The following is a 23,946-nucleotide window of genomic DNA, read 5'->3' on the forward strand; positions in this document are numbered from 1 at the left end:
TCAAGCTCTGCCAGCTACTCCAGCTGCAGTCCACAGAGCAATCAATAAGACCTAGAGGTGAATGGTATTGAAAGCTGCCCTCAGATCTGAACAGATTACCATGGACACTTGACTTCTGCCAGTCTGTGAGAAGGGGAGCCAAGACCACCAGAACTACTTCAGGGCCATACCTAGGCCAACATGAAAAGGTCAAAAAAGGAAGCTACACTAAAGTTTCCTCACAGCAATTTGTCTTCAAAATTTCCCTAAAGAGGGAAGCTTAGTAACTGATCAGCCTTCAACCAACCAACCATGGTCCCAAGAGCTCTCAGATTTTTACAAGCAGAAGCAGAGGGGCCAGGTATCAGTATGTCCCAATGGTCAATCCCAGGACAAGCCATTAAGACCCCTCCTTCAATTCCTACCGTGCTCAGAGGCAGCAGAAATCTTTACCCAGTCTTTGTTTATTAGAAAATCCCTACAGCTCTAGAATTTTAAAATGAAGCATTGATTACAAGAAATAAATGTCCCCAGAGTCCAGAAATTGCTACACATGCTGTTGATGTGGGTTAGGAGCCCAGCAGTGACCTGGTGACTTCTGCAGGAGATGCTGATATACATGTGACACACACACACCTCAGGATGAGCAATCATGATCCCACCCTCTTGACATAGTTAGCAGGATAGAGTCCAACCTGCCCAGTGTGAAGCTGGCCTTTGCACCAGCCCTGCTCATCCTCTTCACTGATCTTCATTAGCTCTTCACCTAAAGAGGAAACAGCACAAACTTTGCCACTGGAAAGGAGTCAAGAGCCCATACACCTCCCAGGGTCTGGATAGCTCCCTAGGGGCAAGTGGGCATGACCCTCCTATTAGAAATACAGTAACTCCTCACTTAACGTCATCCCAGTTCATGTTTTGTTGCTGATCAATTAGAGAACATGCTCATTTAAAGTTGTTTGGCAGCCGCCTGCTTTGTCCACTGCTTGCAGAAAGAGCTGCCCGTTAGAGCTAGGAATCAGGGTGGACTGGCAGCCCCCGCCCCCTCAGTTCCCTAAGCAGCAGCCACCCAGCAGGCTATCAATTGCCAAGCAGTTCAGCTGTCCCTCCTCCACACTGCCGTGTGCTGCTCCTGCCCTCTTCTTTGGAGCTGCGCCCAGGAGCCTCCTGCTTGCTGGGGAGGTGGGGGGGGATAAGAGAAGTGCTGAGTCAGGGTCTCCCCCTGCCCCCACTTCCACCCCCCCATTCCTGTACCCCATCTCCACAGTGTGTGTTGGGGGAAAACAGGACAGGGCTCAGGACAGAGGGATCAGCTGCTGTCAACTTGTTGATCTACTTAAAAAAGCAGTGTACTTAGAATGGAGTCAGCGTACTTAAAGGGGCAATGCATGTCACACACACACACACACACACGAAAGTGAAGGGAGTGGTGCACTCCAGTGGGATAGCATGGGTTCATCATCACATTCAGTTTCCACAGGGAATGTTTGCAACCACTGCCATGCTGTGTCTCCTCCCTCCATTCATGCTGCCTTGTAGAGCATGAGGCTACATTAACAACGTATTAACTCTTGAGGGCTCAGCCGAGTGCTAGTTCATCATTTAGCAGTAAGGCATTCCCTGGGAAATAACCCACCCTCTGACTCCCGCACCTCAACCAAACTTCACCATCATCGTTACTGTGTACTGTATTATATTGTTTGTTTAAAACTTATATATGTCTTTTGTCTGGCAAACAAAATTTCCCTGGAACCTAACCCCCCCATTTATATTAATTCTTATTGGAAAATTGGATTCACTTTACATCGTTTTGCTTAAAGTAGCATTTTTCAAGAACATAACTACAACATTAAGCGAGGAGTTACTGTACAAACCCCATCCAGGTGAAATGCAACAAACAAGTAATCTTGATCTCATCACATCATCTCAATATTTCCCATTGGACTGGAACCATATTGCAGGCACACAAAACTCTACAGAGGGAGCTCTTGAAGAAGGATATGTTGCTCATGAAGGATTTTTTTTTCCGTAGATAAGGAGACCAGCACCAGAGAGGTCAAGAGAAGGCCCTTAGGGAGCACTGCACTTCCCAAATTTCAGTGCTGGAACTCTGCTTCATGTTCTCTCTGGCCCAAGGCTCCTCCGAAGCAGTTGGGAAGGATTAGTGAGAAACCGCTGAGCTCTAGCTGTTAGATGCCCATTCAATGATTGGCCAAAGCCCAGGCAGTCAGTAAACTATGGAATGGGCCCACAGAGATTAGCCAGGAAGGGCTCTCATTCCTTACCCCAGCTCTGAACTTTGGGAAAGGGAAGGAATAGGATCACTTGCCACCAACAGAAATCCTTTGTCTCTACCATGACAAGCAGATTTGACTGCCATTGTGGGACCGTCCAATTGTTCAGAGACTGGGAAGGAAAGTCACCTTGCAAGCCAGGTTGAACTCAAGCCCTACTAGTACAGGCTGGTCATAGCAGCATTTGGATGGAATGAACTGACCCAAGCACTGAAGCGATAAACTGGCTTGAATTAGAGCAGTTTCTTTTGTGGGAGGGGTGGGACCCTTGGGCCTGCTACCTTCCATCTCCTCCCAACCAGCAGGTGTCAAGGAGAGAAACTGTATCTCTTCTTCCCCCTAGGGTAATTATCCTTATCCACCTTATTGCTGGGATTGCTTTAAAGCTGTTCTACTGAGCCAGTAAGTGAGTTAGTGCCAAGAAATCTAGTAGTGATTCAGCAGCGCAGATGCTGACCTCATGCACCAGGCCCTTGTTGAGCCAGGGATTTTAGTACCTGCAAAAAGAGTCAATGTTTCTGCAAGCAAGTCAATACAAGCAAGATTAGAAACACTCCCAAGATCCAGATGGCCCCTTGAAAGATTGGGGGGAGGTAGGCAGAGTACAAACAGCTAAGGGGGAGAGAAAGGTCCCAGAGTTCTCCTTAGCCTCATCATCTACTGGGAGCAGACTGCTCCAGTCCCAGGAAGCTCCCTCACCTTAGGTCAGTAGTTCTCAACTCGTGGGCTGCAAGTAGCCCAATTAGCACATAGCTGCAGCCCAGCTGTGTGCTAAAGGCCACCCGGCTTGCATGCTGCAGTGCCGGGGCTGCTGCCTGGCTCGCACACCACATTGGGGCTACCACCTAGCTCGCACGCCACAGAGCTCTGCTCCTGGCCCCACTCTGTGGAGTCTCTGGGTGGGAAGCACTGGACATAGGGGCCTGGGGAGGAAGGATTTGGGGAGGGTGCTATGGTTCTCAACCTGTGGCCCAGGTAACGTGTCCCACAATGATAAAACAGGTTGAGTACCACTGCCTTAGGTGGTGACTTGTGGAGTTTCCTCCTGCTAACCTAACTCCAGCTTATTGGACAAGAACTTAATCCCCCCAAAACTAGCTCTGTCTGGCCCCTTTACAAAGGCAAGGAGAGGCACTTTATAAAGGCAGCCCAAACCCTCCCCCTTTAAGTTCTTAGGGAAAGGTTTGGAGGAGATTTTCACACTTCTGGCCCAAGGGAGCAACATTTGCTAATGAGGGCTCAAAAGACACCCAGCAGGAAGACTGCCTGACCTCCACCCCCCATGTCTTTATTCAGAGTTTCCATCTCTCTCTCTCTCTCACCCACCCACCCATCCTCCCCCAAACAAACACAAATCATGTTATTGGCCTGCTCTTCTCCAATTCCTTGGCCAGAACCCAAAACATCCCATTTTCAGCATTTGAATGCCTCACTATGTATGAGGTGCCTCCTCCACAGCATGAGTCTTCCTGGTCCCCCTCACTGAGCAGCGTGGTGGAATGGAGTGTTGGCCTGCCCAGTGCTACGCCCTTCTCCAGAAGCAGTGGGCAAGGACAATGAAGAGTTCCCAAGGAGCTAACCAGATCTCACAGTGGGAGGTTTCCAACCATCAGCCCAAGTGGTAGTAGCAAGGGATTAGTGCCTCTGTACCTGCTTTAAAGCTCAGTTCATCAGCCTCCTGTCCTGTGTAATCATACAGCGCTCGCACCTGTACACCTGGTACTTTTATGTCCTCCTCGTGCCCATTGGCATCCAGGCACTTCTTGGGAGTGTCGTCATCGGACCACTCTGACACGTCCTCTTTCCCTCCGCTGTGTGCGTGGGGAGGAAAAACAAAAACGCAGGATTATCTCAAACACAGGTCTGACCCTCTGAGGCGCCTCCCCATCTCCTGAATCATGCACCACCGTAGAGCCCCAGGAACAACTACACTGTTGAGCCAGGAGGAGACAGAGAGGCAGGACAGGAGGGTGGAAATATATGGGGAAGAGAGACCAGGAGAAGTTAGATTTAGCTCAAAACAGCCCAGAAAACTGCAGAACCTCAGGGGGTTGTGTAGGTAACTGGTCCAAACAGCATCCCCCTTTCAAGCCCCAACCCCACTCAGACGACATCCCTCACCCAGGACAGGCCAAGCCAATTTTAACACAAAGAAGTTCAGGTATTTCCAAAACATGCTCAGCTGGAAACAGCCCTGAAAGAGAAAGGAGGCCACATCCCCCCAGGGCAGACTCAGCTGGTCTCCCTAACTCAGGGGCCAGAGCAGAGAAGAAAGGAAGAGCAGAACACACATAGTTTGAACCCAGACACCCCCCTGGGGGTGTTCCATACTAACTTCACATGGGCTGATGCCCTCAGGGAGTCATAGAAGAAATTGTTCTTCTCGGCTTGGTAGGAAAACTTGTGGATTGGCAAATAGGGCCCTGAATCCAGCTGCTTGGGAAAGGACAACAGCCTGGAGACAGCTCCACCCAGATTGCTTCCAACTCCTTCCCTGCCATGTTCAATTCTAAGCTTCATTTGTGCTAGTAGGAGATAATGTCTTCTGGAGCAGGAAGGAAATGGACACCATAGGAGACTGATTTCCTAAGCCTCTTCCCATTCTCTAACTCATTTGCTACAGATCCTGGAAGAGGAAGCAGCTACCTGAATTGTGTAAACTTTCACTGTTTGGCTTGTCAAGTTTTGACCAGGTAGCACCCCACACCAAACCATAAGATGCTCGTATCCAGGGAAGAGAGTCTTGTTCAAACATCCAGGCGCGCCAGTGTACCTAGGGAAGGATTTCTAGTTCCCAATCCTCATGGGCTTTTTCCATCTCCCAGAGATAAAAAGCAACTGAAGGCAAAATCCTACCAACATCTTCCCCCACACAGCTTCCTGCTCAGCAGTGAATCAGACTAAGCACACCCATGCTACGATGGGTTGAGAAGAGACCCCAGCACTGAACAGGGCCACTAGGAGAGGAAGGTCCTAGCTCTGGCAGTATCATATGAGTGCACATGGACTCATGAGTGCAGATCCTCCCACTATCCCACCTCAATGCTCCAAGAAAGCCCCTTTCTCTGCCCTACTCATCTAGGAGTTGTATAGGCAAGGGCACTGCTTGGGGCTCACCCATTTCCAGCCCAATGGCAAAAAAAGAGGGAGAGAAATACAAATGAGATCATTCTTCTCAGTTAAGCTATTTCATACTCCAGGGCATAATTATTCCTCTCCAGTATGTCCCAGGTTTCAGCCCTTACCCTCGCCGGGTCTGTGGAGGGGTCTGAGAGACACCGTCCCGTGTGGGCACAATGCTGGTCAGCGTCACATCTTCAGCACTTTTACTGCTTTTCTCCTTCTTGCTGATTGGGCGCTGGGTTTCCAGAGTCCATTCCTGTCCAGAAGGAAAGGCACGTCAGTCCCCTGAGTCCAGAGAGCTTTGACACAGTTTATTCTACTGCCAGAGAGGAAGGGGGGTGGGGCACAAGAACACAGCACCATATTTAACTAATGGCCAAGCAATGCAATGGAATAGTCTGACAAATAAGAACCCTGCAGAGGCAGTAAGATCATGCCTGAGGATTGGGGGTGTAGAGGGGGGAGAAAAGATTCAGCATGACTCATTATCCTTAGCATAAACCCCCATCCCTGACCAGAGCTGGGAGGGGGGCCAGAATGATTGCATTTTAGCTGGCATGGCCACTCCCCAGTTGCCACAGAGGTAGACCTTCCATTACTATCCCCTCTAAGAAAAAAAGAAAAGAAACATCATGATCCCAGATGAGCAGGGACAAAGTGTTTTCCAGTGGGAAGAGTCTCAAGAGGGCAGGCGGAAGCCACAGAGTAAGAGTACAATAAAGTAGCTCTGTGGCATATGGAAATGAGGAATATGCCACCTCAAACTGTGGCCAATTCATGGCCATGCCTGGCCCATGAGTGTTGCGCCACCATTTCAGGTCCTCCTGGTCATCTGCAGCCACGATTCCCTGGTACAGATCCCGGTACAGCGCATGGAAACTACAAGCAGAAGCAGAACCAATGTCAGTGAGCAAGTCCCTGTTTAGCCCCAAATTACTGTCAGGTGCATAAATTTCCCCTTTCACCTCCACATCATCCTATTTCAAGAACCACTGGGGATTAGAGAGGCTGTGCTACAGCACCTTTAACCCCAAAGCATTTCACAAGCCACACGCATCCCACCCCATGGAAGCACCATCTCCTCAGAGATGGAGCAGGGAGCCAGTTGGCCTGGCTCACAGGCATGGACAGCTGGAGATGTCCTGCTGCTGGAACTTGCAAAGAGCTGGCAGAATCCCATGAAGAGACACAGGGAAATGGGTCTCTTTGACGTGTTCCTCAACCCTATACAAAAACTGTCCTGGGAGGCTGCAATGGCTACCCCCATGCCCTGGCACAGTATTACATGGGGGTTCATGGCCATATCTCCTGACTCATATCACACCAAAGGAAGCAGGTTAAATGTCTCCAGCTATTGGAGGGAATGGGGTGGCATTGGCCGTCAAAGATTATGGAGCAGTGAGTTGATGTATGTCTACACCACATCTGGGAGTGAGTCTCCCAGCCTGGGTCCACAGTGGAGCTAGTGTGCTAAAAATAGCTGTGCAGAAATGGCAGCTCAGGCTCTGAGGACTGGGGGTAGGTCCGTGCACCCAGATACAGAGTAGACATCCCCTTGGAGGCATGTAACAGCCTTCACTTCATAATGAAGGACAGAGTAGATTAAAGACTCACACCCACAAGAAGGGTGCACAATGGTAGGAGTGGTGGAATCCTCAAACTGAGGCAGAACCCTCCCTGAATAAAACCAGAGCCAAGCTGTGGTCAGACTGCAGCTATTCAGACACCTTAGAAGGGGAAATAATAGGACACAAGCCCCCGCGCACACACACACACATACCAGATGCTCTGCTTTCACAGAGGCCATGCAGTGGACATCGCCGTCGCACACCAGGACACACTGAACAGGTAGGTACCTTTCATTAGTGGAGATGTTGAGATGTTGGTGTAGATCCAGGAACATCTCCTTGAAGAAGCACAGTCGCTTGCACTCTGCCTCCTGGCAGCCCTCAAACACCTGGTCCATGTCCTCCATGTAGCGGGGATTGTAGCGGTTTAGCTCATCTAGCATCTTCTCATACTGATCCTTACACTGCAGCAGCCAGGAGGGAGAACAAACATAAGCCAACTGGTCCTGGTGCCAACCCCCTGCTCTGCACCCTGTCTAGGGCACACAAGAGCTTCTTCCCCACCTGCTCCTGCTCTTCTCCATCAGGGGACTCTGCACAGACTCCCCTGCACAGCTAAGCATGGTGTATGGGAACATCAGGGGAACCCAGGCAAGCCCCTTCCTCCCCAGAGCCAGGCTCGCAGTCCTGCCGTGTCAGTGACCCCTCTCTGCCTCTGACACCTTCCCCAGTTCTCCAATGGCAGTGACTTTCCCAGCTGCGGGGGAGGGGGACAGAGAAGGGAACAGACAGACAGAGACAGGTTCAGCTCTCCAGCCATCTTCTCCATTGAGCAGCTCTACAACTCTGCATTCACCTGGACATGCACACTAGTCACTCTTGTGCCGGATCCTTCTGCACTGCAGATTCTACCCTATGGAGCAGCAGCCTGGAGCTATTTGTTATACAGCACCAGGTGCGCTGTCTGATCCCTGTCACCAGGACATGACTAGCTATAGGTCAGTTCCATGAGGTACTGAGCTCCCACACAAGTCAGCAGGCAGCGAGGATACTTGGCACGCTGTAGGACCAGGAGCTACGGTGACACTCATTTCAAGTCTCTTCTCCCCATGCCTCGCCGGTATAGTGACCCCTAATGGTCTGAGTCCACACAGGGCACACCCACCTTCTCAGCTTCTTGTGCACATTTCTCCACACGCTCCTGCAGCTTGTGCAGCTGCTCCTGCGAGATGGAGGAATCTGCCTTGGCATGGTTCTCACGTGTCTGTGCGGTCTTCTCATCCTTCCGGGCTGTGTGATAGTTCTTCTTAGAGGTCTCCACCTAACACAGGTAGTTCTGTAAAAACAGAGCTAGGTGCCCCAGCACAAACTTCCCCATCCCTTACGTGTTGCTGGGGGGGCGGGGAAGGGGGAAGAGTTGGTAGGTGTTGTTTTTCAGACTTTATTACTGGCAGCAAACAACACACAGGAGCAAGCCCCATCAGGAGAGGCCAGCTCAGCAATCAGCCTGCCATGCTCAAAGGAAAAGGCTTCCCCTGAACAACACAGACAGAAAGTCACCCCCTTCTTCCCCCAAGTCACAAGTTGCCACACAGGAGGGCCCCAGCCCACCAACCTCAGATATTTCTGCACCAAGGAAGGCTGCAAGTATGCCATGGGCAAGGAGCCAGCCACACCTAACAGAACCAACCCCCACAACCAAAGAGAGGCCTAAACAAAGCGCACCCAAGCTAACTGCACTCCAGGCAAAAATGTCTAGCCCCAGCATCCCAGCCCCCTCTGCCTTACACACACTCCTTGCTCACATCTTTCAGCTTCTTCACCCAGGGTTTCTGGGCCTTACGGAATCCATCCTCTGCCTCTTTAGTCTCCTTGAACCCACTAATCATCTGCTTATGGTAGGCCTCCTTCTGCCAGGCCTTGATCTTGTCTGCATCTTCTCCAGCAAGATGGTTCCGCACCTCTAGATGGATCTCGCTCAGCTTGTCTGCAGCTGTCAGGAAGGCGTGCCAAGTCTTCTCTAGTGTGCCATACTGAGGGCCTGGAGGAGCAAACACGAGAGTGGCCATTACAACCCCATGTCCACAGATATGGGGACCAAGTTCAGAAACCAGCCTTCCTTCATCATGCAGGACACCTCTGCCATCACCAAAAAGCACTCAGGCCAACGTGGACTGTTCTCTGCACAGATAGGAAAGAGAGGAAGGACTAGGTGTTACAGCTCGCAGAGTCAGGTATTAGCAATGAGCATGCATAGCTGATGATCTAGTCCTGCCCCAGTGCAGTGTAGGTGAGTCCCTACAAAATATTCCTCAGGGGCTTTGCTTAGCTTAGCTGAGCTTAGAAGAGGGAAGCAATGGCAGCCCCCTGGCTGGAGCTTAAGGCCAGTTTCATAGGCTAGTTGGCACTTTAGGGCATCTGTTCTAATACCCTCCCATTCCTTGTTACACTCTAAGGCTCTATCACCTTGTGATGTCAATCACCTGCCATTAGATTCTCTTAGGCACTTGTGTTCCCATCCTCTCCTCCCAAGTCATCCTTTAGTCAGGCTACAGATCTTCCCTTGTACACATTCCAAGCCTGAACCTCCCCTTCCAGTCTGGCAAACTTTTTTTGTAATGGAGCACTTGGAAATGCAGAGGGAGCATCCCTTCCTTGAAGGGATCAGAGAACTGGTGGCTGGAAAGGAACCACAGAGCATCCCTGTCCTAGAGCTACTTGGTTTGAGCCAGGAAAGAAGAATACAAGAAATCCAGCTCCATGCTGCCCAATGGGTGTGCTCATCTCCTAAGGACAGCAAGACAGGGTGCTCTAGGAGTGGAGAGCTTCTCCTGAAGCCTGTGCCCACCCTAGCCGGCCGGCCTCACCCTTCTCTACAGCGGTCCTCCATTTGCGGGACCAGTCTGTTAGCTGCTGGGCATAGTTCTTCTCAATCTTGGCTCGCTCCTGGAAGCAGGAGATGAGGTCATTACAGAGACGGTGCCCATCATCTACACGCTTCACTGTCCGCCTGTAGTTACCAGCCTGAAAGAGCAGACAGTGTCAGTCCCACTGCATTGACTTCACACCCATCCATCCACCCACCCTAGGAGCTAGAGGCAGCAGATCAGGCCACCACATAGTGAGGGCAGGTCCTGCTGAGGCTAGCAGCTGGGCTAGGACCCCACTCAGGGCTCCTGCAGGAGGAGGTGGATGTATTGTGGGAGGTTTAAAAGGTGGGATGTTCTGGCTTCACATTCTTCTCCATTGGTGTTGATTCAGGTCTAGAATAGAGGCATCACTCAGTAGCTTCTGAGAAGGAAGAGGTCATCTCCCCCTTATACCAAGGCCTATACACCCTACTGAATCCCCCTCCAGAGAACTACAGCAGTTCCAAAAGCAAGTCAGTGTCTCTCCCTCCCTCCCACTCCAAGGGAATAGCATATTACCCAGGGAGTTTGAGACCCAAGCCATAACTCTATGGGTGACACGTAAAAGACATTTTCCTCCCTCCTAATGATCCCACCTTACCTCCCAAAAACTGCCCCCAAGAGCCTCCCCAACAACATCATCTTCTGATGACATAACCCTGGTTTTCTTGCAGCAAAGAATGTTTGCAGATTTCAGTGCAGCTGGAAGAGAAAGAAGAGCTGTTTGTAGTATGACACTGTCAGGGACTCAGCCACACACCATCCCGACAACTCAATACTTATGGAAGGGAGTTGGGCAAGTCCAGTTGCCAATGGGCAAGTGTCCATATCAGAGCACGACTGGCACCAACCAACCCCCTTACTCAGTTCCAGCACGAAACAGGCCATGCAGATTCAACTCCTCTCCCCGCTAGAAGGGACCCATCCAGGAGAGGCCTGTGGCACATTAGAAGGGAGGAAACTGGCCCTGCCACCACTCAGGCTGTACCTGTCCTGGAGACACTGGTAAGTCCAGCACCTTTCGCCTCAGCAGATGCCTCAGCAGAGACTCCTTCTTTTTTCGCCAAGACCATCAAAGGAAGAGACATTAAACTACTGAGCATGTTCAGCCTTGAGACACTTAAAATAAGTTGTGTTGAAAGAGATGACTCTAGTGTCCCAATATAAAAGAGTGAGGAGGATTAAGGGATTACATCAGTTACTGACTAGAGAAAACAAAACCCAATGGTCACCAGGAAGGCATGTCCTGAATGGGGTGCAGCCTACCGGGCTAGGAAAGGAACTATAGCCACACCTAGTGCCATCTATCCAAGAATGTGCTTGGGTTTCCGGGCAGAACCAGCTTCCTGGGAACATCCCAATTTACATTACGACACAGTCTCTGTCACCACATTTCTGTGTTGGGCACAGGGAATCCAGTGTAGAAGGTGACAAAGGCCCCATCTCACCCCACACCGATACACTGTCACTACCAATTCCTATTCAGCCCAATACATAATTTTGGCTGGACTGGGATCCTGGCACTGCTGCCACATGAGAATTGCCCTGATGGTGGTGCTTAGGATGGTCCTGAGCACCACTACCCTTTGAGGGGTGGCAGGGGGAGACAGGCCTGAGTAAGGAGTATAGACAGGCCTGTTCCAGGCAAGTTTTGGTTAACATAGGATTGACATGCTTTGCTGCTGCTCTTCTCCTCTTGCACATTCCCAGTTATAAAAAGCTTCCCTCACACCCTAGAAAGGTATCTGCTCACTCTGCCAGCCCCAAGGCAGAACTCACAGAGCAGAAGAAGCATCAGATCAGTCCAAGAGACCAGGTATCCCATGTCCCCTCAGTCCTTCTCAGCGTCTGCTTTCTGGGACTATCAGCCACACAATAAGAGACCCATGGTAGACTTCAGAAGAGACACAGAGGGAACCAAGGAGAGGGTTAAGTACCATTTGCCTGAGCAGCACATTTAGATAATATGAAGGCTGTTAGAAGGCCACCAAGGAAATTCTTTTGGCTTCCCAAGAAAGTTCTAACTTCCCCTAACTCCCACTGCCCTCCAAGAAACCCACTTACAGGAGCATGTCATCATTCCAAACAGAAGATTCAGGTGTATGAAACCTTAAATGCAGAAGGACCCCTCCCCTCACCAGCAGCCCTAATAGCCAGCCTGTGAAAGAACTTTGCATGACTACAAGTCAGCTGGTTCCACTCCTGTGCCCAACAACAAAGTAACTACATACCTGAAAGAGAAGAATGAGGGCTCTGGAGGCCCCAGCTGCCCGGAGTGATTTCTTGGGCTGTTCCAACTCTAAATGTGGTGGTGGGTAAGAGAAAGATGCACAGACAGTTATACCCTGCTGCTCTGACACAGACAGAGACACTGCTGTTCTGACAAGTAACACTCGTAGGATAGGAACCTGGGTCTCCCCCTATGCTCAAGGCAAGGAGGGGCACTCCCGGTACAGCAGCTGCTGCCACTCTCCTCTTCCAAGGTGCCACATTCCAGCATGTAGGGGAGATGCCAAATCCCTGTGTCACAAGATCCAGTCCCAAAGATTTAAAATAGAAGCAGTGGGGCAGCATGAGGGCTTTGTGCGGGAAAGGTGATGTTATAACAGCTGAGCAAAGGAACAGCGCACTGCTGGAATGGACTAAACTAAATGAGGTTTCCCAGGCACAGCAGCTGCACTGGGCTTGGTCCTCCCTTCTGTTGCAGTACAGCCCACATGTCTTCTCTAGCCTCCCCCACTGCTGCCCACACTTGGGTTTTCAGATAAGCCTAGTGCTGTCTACCATGACATGCAGGAGAATCAAGAGGCAAAAGCCTTCTCTAGTGCCTGTAGGCCAAAGAGCTAAGAGATTTAAACATTTTACTGCAGTAATAGCAACCCCACTCGTAGACCAGGACCCCACTGTGCTAGACATGGTGAAAACATGAGGAGACAATCCCTGCCCAAGGAGCTTGTACTCCAAGTAGTAGTAACATTTCTTGTTTTGTCTGTTTGTTCCGATTGATTTTTCTGTGTTAGAAACGGATGTCTTGCTTAAGCCAGAAGCTACAATGGCTCAGAATTAATTAAATGGAGATAACACAAGAGCCAACAGAATGGAAACTGTAGCACCTGAAAAGGGAGGGGATTTTAGTCAAACTAAGATTTGGCAGGGGAAGGCATGGGCGAGGGAAGGGGATGAGGAGCGGCTTGAGTCACTGTGCTAACCATCCACCAAATCATATTTTGGAGAAATAAAGTGTTTGTTAAAGAGTCATTTCATTGCCCCTTCAGTTAAAGTGTAGAACTCACAGTAAACATCCCTGGGACTTCTAGTCATCCTCCACCACCACCAGATTTTAGACTCTGAAAATCTCTAAGGTAACACACAAGCAGTTAAAAACATATTTAACCTATCTCCCAGGCCTTATTTCTCCTTCATAAGGAAGCAAGAGGCACAAGCGCAATTTAAAAAAAAAATCCTTCTCAGTTCACCTTTAAATAGTATTGAGTCCTCCCAGGGAAAGATGAATCACTGTCAGACTTTGGTTTCCAGTCCTGACTAACTACCCCACGTGAGAGTTTGGGGGTGGAAGCTGAAAATTGTTTAATGTGCTGTGGAGCAGCCATGCTCCATCTAGGAGTCAGTCAGAAAAGGGACTAAAGGACAGAGAACCCAGGTCCATTCATTCTGCAGTTTCTGCATCAAACGTTCAATTTAGGAGTCAGACAGATTGTTTCTTTAGCTGCCAGAGCTATTAATCGACCCCAGAATTGCAAACCCTGCTGGCTATACTATGCCTTAACATCAGAAATAATAGGCTTTGCAACCTCAAAGTAGCTGGCATTTGGTTAGAGCACAAGCCTCTCCTGGAGCAGCATAGGCCCTACAGAAGTCCAGTGGGTCTGTCTTGGTGGAAGATACACATCAGAAAATGAGAGGGACCCTTTTTTGTACAAGACCTTTCCAGAGCACCTACACATTGACCCCATATGCAGACTTGGAGAGAACATTTTATAATGAACACAAGTGCTGAGAAAGGTAGCTGCCATTGCCAACCTGAGCCCCAGGAAGAGCAAGAGGCTTGCCCTCCAAGTTGGTTATTCCTACAGCATCATGTGCTGTCTGCTCTTGCGAACAGCTTGAGGGCAGGGACAGCCAGGAGAGTTTACTAGCAAATAAAAAAAAAAAATGTTTTCTTTGTAGATCTATGTACCACACTCTGATGCTGGTGAGATGGCAAAGCCAGCTCAAACTCCAAGTAGGAGAATCCCTGGGGTGGCTTTTGAGGAGTGGGGGTTTTATTTGTGGGGAAGGAGACAAACTAGAAACAGAAGGAGGCTATTTGGCTGTTGGATAGCTTTTACAGTGCTGCCACTTTATTGCAAGTCTGGGAACCACTGGTATTTTCTTAGAGCCCCAGGTCCTGAAGTAATACTATTACATGAGATTCTCCATTTTCTTTTTAAAGGGTTCCCAGCCCCCCTCATGGTTGTTGAGATAAAAAGCTTAAAAACCATGACCCAAGTGCACTACAAAAAGTGAAATTTTTAAAAAGCATTTTAAAACCAAACTTACGATTTTTGATTGCCTGAGGTTGGCTGTACCGTTAGGAGGTCATTTCACCAATGGAGACTTCAAGCCTGCCTTAAAATACAAATTACATTAGTTTTGTGGTCACAGTAGATTACCTTGTTGACATCTTAACATGGCAGAGGGTTGGCAGCTGCTGTACAGGAGAGACCACGATACCAGAATAGTAGGGGGTCTGTAGGTCAGAACCAAGGTTCTTTGGCAGATGTAGCAGCAGTACTGGAAAAGCAAAGGATGTGGCAGGTCAGGATTGAAGGGTGGCAGGAGAAGTGCGCCTGTCTCCCTCTCCTCCCTTCCACACCAGTAGTGGGAGAGAATCACATATTGCCTTGCCTGCTCCTGCAAGAGCACTAGAGTTAGACTGATCAGGACTCGGTCTCATTCTCAGCAGGAGGACTACATGAAGGGGCATCAGACACTTCTGCAGAATAGCTGGCTGGAAGAGGAGAAAAATACAGGATTTCCACACAATGTTAGACCCCATAATCAAGAGGGCCTTCAGAAAAATCTTCGCACAGCAAAAATGTGGCCAGAGTAATACATCCCTCTTCTCACCATCATCAGCTATCCCATCTAGCTGGCTAAACAAGCAGGAAGACTCTCAGTTATAAGAAGGTGCTAGAGTTATTCAGGGTTTCTTCAGATAGTGATTTCCTACCCAGCAGAATTCCATAAGCAGAGCTCAGCACCAGAGAACCCATTATGGCAGGGCTGCACCTGCCTCCAGAGCAAATTGAGAAGCAAATAGCAGTGCTTGAGACCAAGTGACAAGAGTAGAAGGTTGTGGAAGAGCATCTAGCTCACCCTCTGCTCTTCCCAGGGAAATGGCAGGAAGTGGTCCCCAGGATGACTACCTTGTGTCTGTACAAAGGAGCTGATTTCTTTTCTGTGTTTGGTCATTTCCAGCATCTAGTTATCAGGCCACGAGCCAGTTCCATCCTCTAAATCCAGTGACTCCACAGGGTTTACACCAAGGGTGGAGAACTTATGGCCCACAGGCCAGATCCAGCCCACTGGTTAATTTCATCCAGGCTGCAGCGCCCCCCTGCAGGGCTGAAGCTGAGAGCACCAGCTCATCCCACCTGGGGGGGAAGTCCTGAGCCTCCACCCTCCCCCACCCCACAGGGCTGGAGCCACAAGCGCTGGCCGGACCTACTGTGGGAGGGAAACCCTAAGTCTTGGCACCCCCCCATGAGGTTGAAGTTGCAAGCGCTGGCTCGCCCCACTGCAGGGGAAGGAATCCCCGAGCTCTGCCACTCCGCACCCCCCCGGACGGGTGAGTGACCTGCAATGGATTTTTTCTGTGAGTCAATGGCCTATGATAGAAAAAAAGGTTCCCCACCCCTGGTTTACACCAAGACTAGCTGACCCTAGATAGTTCTGTCTGCTCCCCAAGGACAGGCAAAAGCTAGAGTACTGTAGGCAAAGGAGGCTAACTGCAGAATTGCTCCCTCCTCTCTCTCTCTCTCTCTCTCTCACACACACACAGGGAAGGAATAGCCAGACTCTGCATGCATTACATACCAACACCCTAGTAACCAAGTGGGCCCTAGCCACTTCACTCAGCTCATACCCCTATTCACTGCTTTTGCATCTGTGTCTCACCTATCTTCATTCCTTCATCCCTGAAGTCCTGATGCATGAATTCTTTTTCTGGCCTAGGAGCCAGGGGACCATCTTCTACTTCTTCCAAGAAGAAAAATGAATCCTTAGCCACTGTGAATGTTTCCCCAAGGCAGACAAAGAAAGCCTCCTTCCTGTGCACCACCCTTCGATACTTCCACTCTCTGAGTGCCCAGGGCACTATCTGGGTATATTATTTGGATTGCCTCCTTGGACGGCTGGATCATTGTGGACAAGGTCTGGACTTTTCCATTCAGTAAAGTGAGGGGCATACTGAAATGGGAGGTTCATTCTCACCCTCCCAACTCCCCTAATTCTGGAAGGCAGCTCTGCAGGAGTTTCACCTGTGAAGTGGATTTGCACAGGTGGGAGAGCACGGCCTTTGCCACACTGCATGTTCTGTCCCACCTTCTCCCACACCGCAGTTACTGCTGGGCACAGGACCTAGTTGCATGACAACCCTATCTAGAAACTGAGGTTTTAGTCTGCCCACCTCAGCCAGACATCTTTAACAAGGAATGGTTTCCCCTTGTTTTTAAGTCATTTCCACATCAGACACTGAAGCCAAGCCTAGCCCGTGTTTGTCAGGAGCAGGCCATGTCTAGCTCAGTTCCATTTCAGGGGGAACAGGGCCTTTGTGACTGGTATGATTCCCCAAATAGTTCTCAGCCCTATACCAGATAGAGATGAAGGCACTGTCCCTACCATACGGCACTCTCAGCCACAGTTACAGACATTTAGTGTGAACAAATTTACAAAGAAACTGAGCCTCAAGCCTCCATAGTTAATTGTTATGAACTTTAAGACAGGCTGGATAGAGGACTATCAGTGAAAGCCAGGCCTGCCAAGCCATCTTATCTACAGACAAACAGCCAAGACTACTCTATCTTTTCCACCAGTTTAGTGCCAGAAGAGACTGCCTGTCCCAGCAGACACCAGCACAGTGGTAAATGTGGATTTGCTCTGAGCTAGTGATGTGCTCTACATTCCCACTATATAGTAGCTTCCTGTAAATGCTGCACAGTACTTACCCACTTCCCACAGGGCATACCCAGGTCCCCACTCTAGCTTGCAGCTACTCAGCTGGGTATCTGGTCAAGATGCCAGATAATGCAAAGATCCCTCAAATAATGGGAATGTTACGTGACTGCATGGGACATTCTTGTTGCTCGGGAAGGGCAGACTTTCACAATAGTATTTATTCCAATCCAGGGATCGCACTCTTGGTGGAGTCACCTGGCTGGGAAAGGAGCTAGGAGCCAATATTTCCCAGCCACTCCCTTGGAACTGGAGCTGCCAAAGCTGCCTAGTCCAAAGAAGATTTTCAGCTGGGTTATCCAGCTTGTGGAGAGAGAGAGAGAGAGAGAGACAGACAGACAGACAGACAGACAGACAGACAAAGCACTTAGTCAGACCAGTAGGTACATACAAAGGTCACTCCAGAAGCCTGCAAGTGGAAAAAGACACCCTGCTGAGGTCAGACAAATCCATACCAGGTTTCAAGGATTGCAGTGCATCAGCAAAACACACAGAAGGAATCCCACATTCTTTGAAAGCTGGGAGGTTCTGTGACTGGAAGGGACAAATTCACAGGGCCAAGCAGAGAACTCAGACTTCTCCGATCGTTGGAAGTTAGCTTAACTCGCTGCACTGGTATCCTCCACAACTCCAACTGAGACAACATCCTGAAACAGCAGAGAGACTGCACCATGTGCCATAACCCTGGAAATCCTCATTCTTACCTCAAGTTGCTCTCACTGCCAAAAACTGTTCCTCATGTCCAAATCCTCCTTTAGCTTCAGGCTTCTGCTCTCTCTCCTATTGTCCAGGGGTGTATCTACACTATGGAGACTACACCGGCATAACTATATCGGCATGGCCCCATAATGCACACGTAGCCAGGGCTGGCCTTACCATGAGGCGAACTGAGGTGGCTGCCTCGGGTGCCAGACTGTGGGGGGCAGACGCCAATAGGACCCAGAGTGTAGAAAATTGTATCTGCTGCTGGTGCATATGTCTTCTCTCTACTCTAGACGCACAGAGATGGTGGAGTGCTGTGCTGGAGGATGGAGGGCACAAGAGACATAACAGGCAGGCAGAAGAAAAGGTGAGAAGGAATAACAGAAAGCAGCAAGAGCTGCAGGGAGAAAGAGGAGGAGGAGGAACCTCTTATGTACCTCTCCAGCACCCCCAGGAGTCTGGACTGATTAATCTCAGGGAGTTTCCTGCTGCTTCCCTGAACCCACTTGAGGAGAACAGCCAGTCAACCGAAGTAGTAGGAGCCAGTTAGGCCCTTAAGATGCTGATGTCTTCCCTCACTCAGGCCCTGCTACCAGCCTGCTTATTTGTCCCCTTCAATTGAGTGTTGAGAGCCATTATAGCTGGCACAGAACAGCAGTCATGAGTGAAAGAAGAAAACACCCCTTTGGGGCTGCATTCAGAAAAAGAAAGAAAGCAAAGGAAGCTTTCTATCTAAGCAGGAAGGAGCTCTCCTGAGATACATAGACACAAATGTTCACAGTGAGCCTTCCGGCCCAGTGAGGATGTGAGTGGTGAGGAGATTCCTGATCTTCCAGTTAGTCAGAGTGCAGGTGACCTGGCAGCTACTGCAGCATCCATATCTCCATTTCAAATGGATGTAACCATGCACATTCCTGAAGAAAAAAAAGTGTAGATCAGAGAAGAGTGTGGTGGAGGCACAAGAAACAGCTGCAGCTGAATTTAGTTCCTTAAGTCTAGATGATCCAGGACTGTGGACCCACTTGAGCAGTATCTTGAGGGACTTCGTTGTACTGCATGGGCCACAGCAAGTGAAAAACTTCATGTTTCCCAAAGACAATGAAAATAGAAGTTTCCATCCAACACATTTCTGGTGTGAAATCCCCAACGGTGACAAAATGGAGAGGCCATGGATTATGTACTCAAAAACCCAGAATGCTGCATACTGTTTTTGTTGCAAACTCTTCCAGTCTAATGTTCCAGCCACATTGGGTTCTACAGGAACAAAGGACTGGAAAAATCTGGCTAGAAATCTGGCATGCCATGAGAAGGCAGCAAATCACCAGAGAGCATTCCATAGGTGGAAAGAGCTTGAAATGAGACTAAGGTTAAAGGCCACCATAGATGATCAGCATCAAGAGAAGATTACATCAGAGTCTCTTTACTGGCAAAATGTTCTGAAAAGGCTCATTGCCATTGTGAGAATGCTTGCTACCAAAACCTAGCACTGCGTGGCACTTCAGATCAGCTGTATGTGCCAAACAATGGAAACTTCTTTAAAATTGTGTAGCTGATGGCTGAGTTTGATGCTGTACTCCAGGAGCATCTAAGAAGAGTCACCACCCAAGAAATGTACACACACCACTACCTTGGAAAAACAATTCAAAATGAGATCATACAGTTACTGGCAACAAATGTCAAACGGAAGATTATGGTGGAATGCATCTGATGAAGTGAGCTGTAGCTCATGAAAGCTTATGCTCAAATAAATTTGTTAGTCTCTAAGGTGCTACAAGTACTCCTTTTCTTTTTGCGGATACAGACTAACGTGGCTGCTACTCTGAAACAGAAGATTGTGGCAGATCTGAAGTCAGCAAGATATTACTCTGTTATTCTGGACTGCACACCTGACATCAGCCATACGGAACAAATGACTTTAATGGTGCATTTTGTAACAACAGAACCTAGTGAAAATGTCCCTGCAATGGTGACTGTCAGAGCATTTTCTATAATTTATTGACATTGATGATACTACAGGACCTAGTTTTACAAATGTGCTTCTTAAAAAGCTGGAAGATACAGGAATTGCAATAGCTGACATGAGAGGTCAGGGTTACGATAATGGTGCCAACATGAGAGGAAAGAACAGAGGAGTGCAGACATGGAACTGAGAGTTAAACCCTCAAGCTTTTTTTGTCCCATGCAGTTCTCATTCATTGAACTTGGTGGTCAGTGATGGAGCATCAGCTTCTAGTGAGGCTGCTGAATTTTTTAATGTAATTCAAAGCATCTATATATTTTTCTCTGCATCAACTCATCGATGGCAAATTTTGAAGCAACATCTGGCAACACCCTCTCTGACACGAAACCCCTGAGTGCCACACGATGGGAAAGTTGAGTGGAGGCGATAAAGTCTATCAACACCAAATTGGGACGATAGATGATGCTATAGTTGCCATTATGGAGGATAATGCCATGACAGGAACTGTTTGTGGGAGAACAGTGGCAGAGGGAAATGAAATCACCAGAAACATACGTAACTTCAAATTTCTGTGTGGCTTAGTGTTGTGGCATGACATACTGTTTGAAATAAATGTTGTAAGCAAGAGACTCCAAGGTGTTGACCTTGATATATCTGGAGCAATGGAACAAATGGACAAAGCAAAGTCATACCTACAGTCTTACCGGTCAGATGAGGGATTTCAAAACGTTCTGAAGAGTGCACAGAAGTTGGCAGAGGAACTTCACACTGAAGCTATTTTCCCACCCATTCAAGAATACAAGAGTCACTGAAGATGACATTTTGATTATGAGGCACGGGATAATCCCGTAAGAGACCCCAAATAACAATTCAAAGTTGAATGCTTTAACCAGGTGCTAGATTGTGCAATACAGTCAAAGAACATTTCATGCAGTTCAAGGAACACAGCAGTCTATTTGGGATGTTGTATGATATTCCAAAACTCCTCACTATACCCGAAGAAGACCTACATCAGCAATGCAGGGCACTGGAGACAGGGTTGACACATGATGGCATGCGCGATATTGATGCGAGTGATTTAGGTGATGAACTGAAAGCCCTTTCAAGATACATTTCAGCAGGATCAACTCCAAAGGCTGTTCTGGAATATATGTGCACAAATAAGATGACCAGACTCTTTCCAAAAAAGAAAAGGAGTACTTGTGGCACCTTAGAGACTAACAAATTTATTTGAGCATAAGCTTTCGTGAGCTACAGCTCACTTTATCGGATGCATCCAAAGAAGTGAGCTGTAGCTCACGAAAGCTTATGCTCAAATAAATTTGTTGGTCTCTAAGGTGCCACAAGTACTCCTTTTCTTTTTGCGATTACAGACTAACACGGCTGCTACTCTGGCACCCTCTTTCCAAATGCTTTTGTTGCTCTGCGCATATTTCTAACACTTCCTGTAACAGTTGCCAGTGGAGAATGCAGCTTCTCCAAGCTGAAGTTAATAAAAACACATCTATGCTCCACAATGACACAGGAGAGGCTAGTCGGCCTTGCAACCATCCCAATAGACCATGAGCTGGCCCAGACTATGGACCTTCAGGAAGCAGTTCAAATCTTTGCAACCAAGAAGGCATGGAAAGCACCACCTTGATTATTCGAAGAGATAAAAATGCCAGTGTTTACTATGCAGACAATAAAAGTTACATTTGCTGTTCAGGCATTTGAAAGTTACATGTTACTTAAAATTTTTGAACAAGGCATTTTAAGTTGTTAGTTCTCCTTTATTGGGGTGGGTTGCAGAGCAGTACCATGAGAGGAGTAGAACAGGAAGAAGGCAGAATTGAGAGCTTTCAAAGTTTTGGCCCAAGTGAGGGGGCCTGAGGGCATCATTTGAGCTCCCCGCCTCAGGTGCCAAAATGTTGTGGGCCACCCTGCACATAGCCTACACTGACAGAAGTTTTTACGTTGGTGTAGGAACACCACTGCCTTGAACAAAGTTAGCCATGTCGATGGAAACCTCGCATCCACTGGTGCAACTGTGTCTCCACCAGGGGTTTTGTCTGCACAGTTATGACGGTTAGGGTGTAGTTTTTCTCACCCCTGACTAATGTACTATGCTGATATAACTTTACAGTGTAGACTAAGCCTGACACAGGAGTTCCTTTCTTTCACTTTGAAATTATTTGGCATGACCAGGCTCTATCTCCCTCCCTTTCCAAGTCTTTTATTCCCTCTTGTTTAGAGAAATGAGTCTCAGGCCATGTCTATGGGTATGTCTACACTATGAAATTAGATCAATATTCTCGAAGTTGATTTTTAGAAATTGATTTTATACAGTCGATTGCTTATGTCCACACTAAGCTCATTAAGTCGGCGGAGTGCGTCCTCACTACCATGGCTAGCATCGACTTACAGAGCGGTATACCGTGGGTCGCTATCCCACAGTTCCCGCAGTCTCCGCCAACCATTGGAATTCTGGGTTAAGCTCCCAATGCCTGATGGGGCAAAAACATTGTCGCAGGTGGTTTTGGGTACATGTCATCAGCCACCCTTCCCTCTGTAAAAGCAACGGCAGACAATCATTTCGCACCTTTTTTCCCTGTGCAGACACCATTCCACGGCAAGCATGCAGCCCGCTCAGTTCAGCTCACCGACACCACTGCTGTTGTGTCCTGGGTGCTGCTGGCAGCAGACGGTTCAGTAAGTCTGCTAACCATCATCATCCACCGCTTCTGCTGCAACTCTGCTCTGCTGCTATTGTCTCAATAGCGAATTTCTCCATGTTGTCTGTCATGGGCTCCCAGGTAGGCGTGTTCTTCCTCGGGAAATGTGCGCGGTGCTAACCGTCGTCCTCCACGGCATCCAACTATGCTCTCCTGAATCCACCTTGCAGGTCCTCTCCTCATTCTCTATAAATATCTATTCTCGTGGCATCCGTCTTTAGCCACTGTTTCTGCCGCAACTGTGCTCTCCTGCAGGTGCCATACCACGTCAAGCATAGAGTCCACTCAGATCACTGCGGCAGTTATGAGCATTGTAAACACCTCGCGCATTATCCTGTAGTATGTGCGGAACCAGAACCTGCAAAAGCAGGCAAGGAGACGACGGCAGTGCGGTGACGAGAGTGATGAGGACATGGACACAGACTTCTCTCAAAGCACGGGCCCTGGCAATTTGGACATCCTGGTGGCAATGGGGCAGGCTCATGCCATGGAATGCTGATTCTGAGCCCGGGAAACAATCACAGACTGGTGGGAGCACATAGCGTTGCAGGTCTGGGATGATTCCCAGTGGCTGCGAAACTTTCGCATGCGTAAGGGCACTTTCATGGAACTTTGTGACTTGCTTTCCCCTGCCCTGAAGTGCAAGAATACCAAGATGAGAGCAGCCCTTATAGTTCAGAAGCAAATGGAGATAGACCTCTGGAAGCTTGCAATGCCAGACAGCTACCAGTTAGTTGGGAAACAATTTGGAGTGGGCAAAATCTACTGTGGGGGCTGCTGTGATCCAAGTAGCCAACACAATCACTGAGCTGCTGCTATCAAGGGTAGTGACTCTGCGAAATGTGCAGGTCATAGTGGATGGCTTTGCTGCAATAGTGTTCCCTAACTGTGGTGGGGTGATAGATGGAACACATATCCCTATCTTGGGACCAGACCACCTTGGCAGCCAGTACATAAACTGCAAGGAGTACTTTTCAACGGTGCTGCAAGCACTGGTGGATCACAAGAGATGTTTCACCAACATCAGCATGAGATGGCCAGGAAAGGTACAGGAACTTTGGTCTGTTTAAATGGCTGAAGGAAGGGACTTATTTTCTGGTCTGGGAAGTAACTGTTGGGGATGTTGAAATGCCTATAGTTATCCTTGGGGATCCAGCCTACTCCTTAATGCCATGGATCATGAAGCCATATACAGGCACCCTGGACAGTAGTAAGGAGCTGTTCAATTATAGGCTGAGCAAGTGCAGAATGTGCACATGGACGTATAAAAGTGCATTGGTTCAGTTTACCGACTCGGTTAGACCTCAGCAAAACCAATATTCGCACTGTTATTACTGCTTGCTGTGTGCTCCACAGTATCTGTGAGAGTAAGGGGGAAGATGTTTATGGTGCAGTGGGAGGTTGAGGCAAATCACCTGGCCACTGATTACATGCAGCCAGACACCAGGGCTTTTAGAAGAG

The 23,946-nt window shown here is 48.7% G+C and overlaps 1 protein-coding gene across 15 annotated transcripts in view; it reads right to left on the minus strand.

Annotated features, from left to right (window-relative positions):
* Positions 1-427: 427 nt before the first annotated feature.
* The window catches only part of PACSIN3 (protein kinase C and casein kinase substrate in neurons 3), a 38,808-nt gene continuing 15,289 nt past the window's right edge, over positions 428-23,946 (minus strand). For 4 of the 15 annotated variants that reach the window (XM_043515793.1, XM_043515787.1, XM_043515792.1 and 1 more), the window contains exons 2-14: positions 14,434-14,502; positions 12,105-12,172; positions 11,653-11,767; positions 10,475-10,575; positions 9,832-9,988; positions 8,770-9,005; positions 8,130-8,285; positions 7,253-7,428; positions 6,155-6,275; positions 5,519-5,652; positions 4,609-4,674; positions 3,924-4,084; positions 428-745 (exon numbers count right to left, since the gene is read on the minus strand). In XM_043515793.1, coding sequence (XP_043371728.1) covers positions 630-745; positions 3,924-4,084; positions 4,609-4,674; positions 5,519-5,652; positions 6,155-6,275; positions 7,253-7,428; positions 8,130-8,285; positions 8,770-9,005; positions 9,832-9,988; positions 10,475-10,575; positions 11,653-11,698 — 1,470 coding nt within the window. In that variant the 5' untranslated portion in view covers positions 11,699-11,767; positions 12,105-12,172; positions 14,434-14,502 and the 3' untranslated portion in view covers positions 428-629. Of the gene's footprint in view, positions 746-3,923; positions 4,085-4,608; positions 4,675-5,518; positions 5,653-6,154; positions 6,276-7,252; positions 7,429-8,129; positions 8,286-8,769; positions 9,006-9,831; positions 9,989-10,474; positions 12,173-14,433; positions 14,503-16,053; positions 16,218-17,813; positions 18,000-23,946 lie in introns of those variants that run through there. The other 11 variants (XM_043515791.1, XM_043515790.1, XM_043515789.1 and 8 more) reach the window with 11 other exon arrangements.

Source organism: Dermochelys coriacea, chromosome 6 (assembly GCF_009764565.3).
Source record: "Dermochelys coriacea isolate rDerCor1 chromosome 6, rDerCor1.pri.v4, whole genome shotgun sequence".
Lineage (NCBI taxonomy): Eukaryota > Metazoa > Chordata > Testudines > Dermochelyidae > Dermochelys > Dermochelys coriacea.